Source organism: Chelonus insularis, unplaced genomic scaffold, assembly GCF_013357705.1.
Source record: "Chelonus insularis isolate UGA/USDA-ARS -01 unplaced genomic scaffold, ASM1335770v1 contig_130_pilon, whole genome shotgun sequence".
Taxonomy (NCBI): Eukaryota; Metazoa; Arthropoda; class Insecta; order Hymenoptera; family Braconidae; genus Chelonus; species Chelonus insularis.
Window position 1 is genome coordinate 1,094,234 of NW_023276371.1, and position 8,939 is coordinate 1,103,172.

Consider the following 8,939-nt stretch of genomic DNA (forward strand, 5'->3'; position numbering starts at 1 on the left):
AAATTTTTAAAAAAACAAAGAAACAATGAATTCAATCTTCAAGTCACACTTTATATCAATTATTGATAAAATAACCTCAAAAAAGAAGTCAATCATTATCTTCGATGGATAATATATTATTGCATAATTTCTACATTTTCAACGTTCTCGGGATATGTTGATAATTACCGAACCATCTTTTTGTAAAGATTTTTTCAATAAGTTTGTTTATTATAAAAACAAAACAACTTTTTATTTTTATGATCAATAAATATTTCATTCAACATACAATAATTTTTTCTTTAATCAATAAATTTTTAAAAAATCATAAAAATTGATTACTTTTAAAATTAGGATTCTTATATCAACAGGATGTATTTTATATTCATGATTGTTTCATTGTGCTTTTTCTATCCAATTGACAGACATAGTTTGCTTGATTTTTCGTTATATACAGAAATGAGTCAACACTTATTTCTTGAATAGAAGATAAGGTTATCTAATTTATTCTTTGAATGCAAATAAAGTATTTGCTAAAAATCGTCTAATTTAGTTTTTATAGCAAATAAACTGAATAAATAATGATTTTATTTTTTGAAAAGTTTTATAAATATATTTTAATCCTCAAAAATACATAGCCATTGATAAGTCATAAATTTTATTCTATTTACAAAGTGTTTATTATTTGCATAAAGTGTGAAGTGTATTTCATTTTTATTAATTAATTAACCAACAATTTCTTTGAATACATGAAAAGTTAAAGGTCTCATGAACGATGTTGATACAAATGGCTTTTTTAGTAACTGATTTTCTATTTAATTACGTCAAAGTAATAAAACATGCTCGGATACAAAGAAAAAGAAACAATACAAAATGGAATAATGGAAGGGATGATTCAAGAATTGTAGGAGAAAAGATTTATAAGGATGAGAAACATGAAAAATTGATCAGACGTTTGAAAATAAACAAGTACATTTGACTAATTATTTAATACCAAGTTGCCAATCTAAATTTCAACGCTAGTTTAGGTAAATTGATTAAAATTATATATTATTAAATATATACATGTATGTATATTTACATATCTTATAAATATGCATATGCACATGGAATAAATGAGCAAAAAAATATTTTTTCACTCAGTGCTAGTGCATATCGAAGAAAGTGACTTCCGTGTCCACGTGAAAGCAACGCAATTTTCTTGTTGTGTAATGGAACTTGAATTATTGAAAAAACAAGATAGTAGATACAATCTTCGTCATTTTTCAGCTCATATTAATTTTTTGTTAAAGAAAAGTAATAGTTTTTGTTTATCTTTGCCATTTTTATTTTTTTTTGGCAATTAATTATTTAGAAACATCATTTATCACTTACAAAAAATAATCAAGAACTATTAATAAACTATATTTAGTTTCAATGATCGAAATAATTTTTTTTAAAAGGCTCTTATGCCATTAGATGAAGAATACCATATTAAATATTGAATGTAATAAATATAGAGTAAAAAATGATCACTTGTTATTTCTTACTTGAAAAAATGATTGATCTGTTATGTCATTATTGTGAACTTTGTTTTTTAAACTATCTCACTAAAATGTTAAAAGAAATTTTATTACCTGTATTTACAAACTTTATGACAATATGTACTAAGAATTATAATATGTTATTAGATGTTGATTGAAAATTACACTTGTCATAAAATGAATTATTATGATAATGTCATAATAAAATCTACATACTTGAAGTCTCGAATAGTTTCATAGACTTTTCTAGATTTATATTATATTTTTGCAAGAAATATTGTTACTGATTGAATAAATTTCAGGCAATTAAAAGGTAAATTATTAATTTTTATAGAATGGAAAAAATTAAAGCAGATTTGAAGAAGGATTCATTGGATTACGAAAGTAGTGGAGATGCTGATTCTAAAAAAATATCAGTAGAAGCTTTCTTCGCAGCATCAATCATTTTTGTGACTGGAGCAACAGGTTTTCTTGGTAAAGCTTTGGTTGAGAAATTATTAAGGTCATGTTCCAAAATATCGACCATCTATATACTGATCCGATCAAAGAAAAAACTTTCCTTGGACGAGAGGTTCAAATCTTTGTTAAACAATTCGGTAACAATATTTTGTATAAATACTATTGCAGTAATATGAGAAAAATTTCATGGAAGGTTACGATAAATAAATTTTAATATATATTTTATATGCAATTAGGTATTCGATAGAATTCGACAAGAATGTCCGGAAGTACTTAGTAAAATAGTGCCAATGATGGGGGATATTAGTCAACCGAATCTTGGATTGAGTGACCATGATCGTTTGTTGTTGATACAAAATGTCAATATAGTATTTCATAGTGCAGCTACTGTACGATTCGAAGAACCACTCAAAGTTGCAATTACTCTAAACACACGTGGTACACAAAGGATTGTCGAACTATGCTCCGAAATGATGAATCTTGTTAGTTTCGTACATGTCAGTACAGCATATAGTAATGCCGACTTGAAAGAAATTGGCGAGATCATTTATGAGTAAGTACTATTTATTATTAAATTCATTAATTTAATTATTATTTATACTTGATGATCAATTTGTAGCACTAAAATAACACCAGAGATCGCCATGGACATGGCTGACAATCTTGACGATGAGTTGTTGAATTCCTTAGAAGCTAAACTTAGAGGAGATCATCCAAATACCTATACCCTCACAAAAGGTCTAGCGGAGATGTTGATATTCAAGAAGAAGCTCGGTTTTCCTGTGGCAATTGTTCGACCCAGTATTATTGGAGCAGCTTGTCAAGAACCTTTTCCCGGCTGGATAGATAACACTACCGGTATCACAGGAGTTATGTTAGAATCTAGTTGTGGAAGGGTTAGAAGCTCTCTAGTCGATAACAAATGTATTATTGACATGATACCCGTGGATTATGCTGTTGATACTGTCATTTGTGCTGCTTGGCGAACTCTAATACAACCATATAATTCTATTCAAGTTTACAATTATGTTAGTGGTGCATTAAATCCATTAACGTAAGTTTATAATTACTCGTTAAACTTATTTAATATTCCGATAGAAAGTTAAATGTCTATAAATATTTTGTAGATGGAAACAACTCGGAGACTTGATAAATAAATATTTCATCATATACCCTTCTAAATATGCTGTTTGGTATCCAGGAATTAGTTTTACTAAAAATGTTTACCTCCACAAACTATATGTCGTATTGTTCCATCTTTTTCCGGCTTATGTGGTTGATTTAATTCTTATATATGAAGGCAACAAGCCTATGTAAGTCATGTTATTATTTAGTAACTCAAAATGTAGTAATATATATATTTTTTATAAATAATTATTACATTAATTTAATTTCTTATTCTAGGATGGTTAATCTTGCAAAAAAAGTTAATCGTGTAGCAGAATCTGCCCGAGTTTTCTGCACAAATGAATGGCAATTTAGCTGTAATAATGTTCAATACTTGATTGAATTATTAAAAACAGCATCGGATAAAGATAATTTTCATCTAGATGTTCGAGAAATTGAATGGGATAATTACATACAAAAATATATTTTAGGTATGAGGCAATACCTTCTGAAAGACACTCCAGAAACATTGCCAAAGGCGAGAAATCAAATTAGAAAGTATGTAGTAAAACAATCATCATTATTTTTTTAACATGTATGAATTTTGGGCTAACAGATTATTTCTTTTTTAGGTTCTATTGGATCCAAAAATCTATTCAATTCATAATTATATTAATTTTGTGGTTATTAATTTATTAATAACATATCAAATTAGTACAAAAATTTTTTTATTACTTCTAATACCATGGTGAATATCTGGAATAATTTAGAAAAATTCAATATTTCATGGACTTTATTAGTTATAATACAGAAAGTTCTTTTTAACAAAAATCATTACTTTTATTATAAAACGTTTATGAATTTTTAATCACTAAATGCACAATATGTGTTAATGAAAAATAATGTTTCAATGATAAAACAAAAATAATTTGGATATAAAATAATGAAAGCGGGGTTTGGCAAAAGGAGGGATTGTTGAGAATTGCAGGAGAAGAATTATATAGAATGCAAACATCTGGTGAAACTGGTCAGACGTGAGTAAGAAAGGAGGAAGTGTATTTACTTTTTAGAGTTGAGTTTGAAAGAGGTAAGTAGCGAATAGGGATATATGATAAAATAATGGATAATATACATGTGTGCATGTTATATACAAATAATGGATAAATCATGTGTTGATATTGTGTGAATACGTGCATCTATCAATTAAGGTAAATGTGGGATAAACATTTAAAACAAGGACAAATATATATTGAAGAAAGTGACTTCCGTGTCCATGTGAAAGCCATGCAATTTCCTTGTTGCGTAATGGAACTTACTGAATTTAGTAAAATTCTTTGTATATTATCTTTGTTTTTATTTTAATTACTAACAAATAATTAGTTCATTATAATTCTTTTCTGGAACTACTCCAGAACTGATCTAATACTGCTTAAAATTACTGCAACAATGGTCTCGATTTAAATCAATAATGATATTGTCATTAATCAATAGTTAATCTATCGCAAATTGGCAAAACTCTTTGATGAACGAATTGTTAGTTAATAATTTATCTATTTATTTTTGTACAAATAGTAAAAAAAATAATAATGTATGTATATAAACATGTGGACATTTGAACGACGTCGTAACGCCGGTAAATGCTTACTGGGCGCGCATATTTGTTAAACATTCTATAGATATATACGTATTCACTTGATATCACAGTCAGTACAATATGAACCATGTTCGTGATCATTTGATCGATGTGTAATGTTTCTGATTCGAACAAAACCAAAGTGAATATGTTCTACAGTTAATTGTTGAGTATTATAAAAAATATATCATGATGATGGGTGACTGAAAAATACTGAAAATAATTATGGGATCTTTTGTTAATTTATGTTTAAACGGTAATGCAATTATTTCTATTATTATTATTAATCTATCTAACACTGAAATAACTTTTAATAATGTCTGATGGAACTTCTGCGGTTTTTATTTTTAGTTTGTCTTTATTTCAGCGATTTTATATTAGATAACAAATATAATTGTTTTTTTTTATATAATTTATTAAAAAACGTGGGGGTTTTCAATGAATTAATATTGAAATTAATACTAATGTTAAAGATAGTTTAAATTTAAAGTATTGGTTTCTTAAAATTTTTCAAAATTTAGTTTTAATTAATTTTATTAAAAATGATATTTTAATAGTAAATAGTAAATTTAAGTTTTAAGGTCATTAGAACCCTTTTTTAATCAATACACACTATTTATTTTTTCATTTATGTTTTTTTTTTATTTAATATCATATATTACCTACAATTCATTAGTATCGATTGATGAAAGATATAACATTTCTTCAGGGTTCCACTTGATAAAAAATTAAATATCTTTTTTTAGAATTAAAATAGAATGCTGTTAAAGGCTACCATTTTTGAAATTCATAATAATTACTATTATACAAATCTAATATGTTTATTATTTATTCATTGATGAATTTTATATTTTATTGAATAATGAATGAATACTTATGATAAATAAGTAAAATTGTTAGAAACGTTAATTTATCGATAGACATGATACTCTATAATTTTATAATACAATTACAGGTCTATTTTAGGTACTAAAGGCAATAAATTGATCTTATTTTTTAACTATAAAAAAGTCTATCTTTATTTGTTTCTATCTATATTAGTGGAGTATAGAGGTAAGACTTTCACTGGCGATCGATGTTTAAAGGGAAAATACTCACAGACAAGTTTTTTTCTAATCGATAACCTTATTGTCACAGCCTAGTGGACACTATTGACATTATTTAAATGGTGTTAATTATTTGATTAGAATAATTTGATTTAATTTGTTAATGCAATTATAATTGGATCATTGTGACAAATATTTGCATTCATAATGAACAACTGATTAGAGGAATATCTGATGATTTTTTTTAATAAAAATAATGGACAAAATATAAAGTTGATAATAAATTATTAAAAATAATCAACTTAACTGATGATAATAAATAGTTATTACTTGAACTGATAGGTTTCTTCATAAGCAGTTAGAATTCGATCAACATGGGAACGTCTAATGCACTGGTAGCAAATGAACAGAATCATCAAAATGAAGAAGTCAACTCTGGAGGGACTTCAGTGGAAGCTTTCTTTGCAGCGTCAGTCATTCTTGTGACTGGAGCAACTGGTTTTCTTGGAAAAGCACTGGTTGAGAAACTTTTAAGATCATGTCCTCGGATTTCGATTATCTACATATTAATCCGTCCGCGAAAAAATTTGACATTAGAAGAACGATACAAATCTTTACTAAAAAATTCAGTAAGTATATAACAAATTTTATTACTAAAAATAGTAGATTTCTTTAATAACCAGTTCTAACTGACATTATTGTTGATGGTTATTTTTCGACAGGTGTTCGACAGAATTCGATGGGAATGTCCGGAAGTACTTAGTAAAATAGTACCAATGATGGGGGATATTAGTCAACCGAATCTTGGATTGAGTGACCATGATCGTTTGTTATTGATACAAAATGTCAATATAGTATTCCATAGTGCAGCTACTGTACGATTCGAAGAACCACTCAAAGTTGCAATTACTCTAAACACACGTGGTACACAAAGGATTGTCGAACTATGCTCCGAAATGATGAATCTTGTTAGTTTCGTACATGTCAGTACAGCATATAGTAATGCTGACTTGAAAGAAATTGGCGAGATCATTTATGAGTAAGTACTATTTATTATTAAATTCATTAATTTAATTATTATTTATACTTGATGATCAATTTGTAGCACTAAAATAACACCAGAGATCGCCATGGATATGGCTGACAATCTTGACGATGAGTTGTTGAATTCCTTAGAAGCTAAACTTAGAGGAGATCATCCAAATACCTATACCCTCACAAAAGGTCTAGCGGAGATGTTGATATTCAAGAAGAAGCTCGGTTTTCCTGTGGCAATTGTTCGACCCAGTATTATTGGAGCAGCTTGTCAAGAACCTTTTCCCGGCTGGATAGATAACATTACTGGTATCACAGGAATGATCATGGAGTCAAGTCGAGGGAGAATCAGAAGTGCCTTAGCCGATAATAAATCCATTATTGACATGATACCCGTGGATTATGCTGTTGATACGATTATTTGTGCCGCTTGGCGTAATATGATGCACCGTAACGATTCACTTCAGATTTATAACTGTGTCAGTAGTACATCTAACCCCTTGACGTAAGTTTATTGATATTTTCACTGTTTAAACTCTAATCCAGCTGTATTAAAATTTAATTCGAATTCATAATAATTCTAAATTTGAAATTATTTCTTTTCAGATGGGGTCGATTTCGACAATTGGTCATCAAACACTCCATTGAATGTCCATCAAAATACGCTGTTTGGTATCCAGGATTAACATTTACCACCAATACATTCATGCACAAACTAACAGTAGTTTTTTTACATTACGTTCCTGCATACATAGTTGATATGATTTTAAAATTTCGAGGTAGTAAAGCTGTGTAAGTAAATAAGTGTTTTAAATTATTATTGTATAATATTTTACGAATTTATTTAATTAAATTCAAGCATTATCTCAATTTTTTATTATACTTCAGAATGATAAAGATAACTAAAAAGTTTGATCGAGTAGCGGAATCAGCAAAATTCTTTTGCATGCGTGAGTGGAAATACAGCAGTAATAATGTTCAGCAACTGATGAAGATGTTGAAGAATGCTGTCGATAAAAAAAATTTCAATCTTGACGTTAATAAAATTGAGTGGGATTATTATATACACAAATATATTCTTGGTATAAGACAATATGTATTGAAAGATGATCCAGACTCATTGTCAACAGCAAGAAACCGAATTTTGAAGTAAGTCTAACTTTATTACTAAATTTTTATCGACATGAATAAGTATTTCTTATTCTTCTTTTTTTTCACTTTTAGATTCTACTGGATTCATAAAATCATCCAAATTCTTATGATGTTTACGTTATATAAAATAATAATTCGTTAATTTAATCAATCAATTACTTGCCATATCAATAAGTATTGTTACATTATTAAAAAAGGTCATCTGTAAATATTTCAAAAAATTACGTAGTTATAAGGAATCTGTAATTGATTATAAGCTTAAGCCAATTACCAAATATTTACACCATAAAAATGGTCGTTTTTTTTAAAAAAAAATCAATTTAATTGAAGATTATTATAGTTGTGTTTTATTAATAAAATTGTTTGGAAATAAGTGTTTAAAAAATTAAACTCTAATTGTTTTGTGTTATTTAAAATTTATAACTAACATAAAGAAAGAGAATAGTAAAAAATATTCACTGGTTAAAATAAAAGAGAAATGTAATAATAAAAGAAAAAATTATTTTAAATGAATGAATAGATATTTTACTAAATGATTACGATTTTCTGTAGATTTATTATTTTTTTTTGTATTGATCAGCAAAAAAGCAGGCATCTAATTGCGATACCCTTCCAGACGATTTTACGATAAGTTAATGTTTAAAAAGAATTATAGAGCAGTATTCAAGATAGCCCAACGGCTTCTCAAATTTCAAATTCTTCATTATCATCTCTTTTTATGCTAATTAAATTTTTGTAGTTAGATATTCAATGCTAATTAGTTATTTTAATATTTTTCTTAAGTTCACTGTATTTTCAAGTTCATTACTAGAAAAATATTTAATATTTATTTATTATTAAAAGTCTTAAATAATTGTAATTTTTCATGGAATGTTTATAATCATAAGAGCTTTTTAAATTTTCAAGTAACTAGAAAAAATCTAAAATAATTACAACAGTTTAATTTTATAAAAACATTAACTTCACTGTCGATAATGCTACAAATCATTGAAGAAAAAACTTCAT

The 8,939-nt window shown here is 27.1% G+C and overlaps 2 protein-coding genes across 3 annotated transcripts; both read left to right on the forward strand.

The window, feature by feature from the left end:
• Window positions 1–757: 757 nt before the first annotated feature.
• On the forward strand, window positions 758–3,814 carry LOC118070780 (putative fatty acyl-CoA reductase CG5065). The gene is made up of 7 exons (XM_035089594.1): window positions 758–1,007; window positions 1,837–2,098; window positions 2,198–2,514; window positions 2,581–3,015; window positions 3,089–3,274; window positions 3,366–3,626; window positions 3,701–3,814. Exons 2-7 carry the CDS (start codon window positions 1,838–1,840, stop codon window positions 3,765–3,767), a joined length of 1,527 nt encoding a protein of 508 aa, XP_034945485.1. The 5' UTR covers window positions 758–1,007; window position 1,837; the 3' UTR covers window positions 3,768–3,814.
• A 97-nt stretch (window positions 3,815–3,911) lies between these two features.
• On the forward strand, window positions 3,912–8,164 carry LOC118070789 (putative fatty acyl-CoA reductase CG5065). Of its 2 annotated transcripts, none has more exons than XM_035089606.1 (7): window positions 3,912–4,957; window positions 6,090–6,376; window positions 6,470–6,786; window positions 6,853–7,287; window positions 7,389–7,574; window positions 7,671–7,931; window positions 8,007–8,164. In XM_035089606.1, the coding sequence occupies exons 2-7, from the start codon at window positions 6,122–6,124 to the stop codon at window positions 8,074–8,076; spliced, it is 1,524 nt and encodes a 507-aa protein (XP_034945497.1). In that variant the 5' UTR covers window positions 3,912–4,957; window positions 6,090–6,121; the 3' UTR covers window positions 8,077–8,164. The 2 variants fall into 2 exon arrangements, with proteins under 2 accessions (XP_034945497.1, XP_034945505.1); XM_035089614.1 differs by having other exon boundaries at window positions 3,912–4,155.
• The last annotated feature ends 775 nt before the right edge of the window (window positions 8,165–8,939 follow it).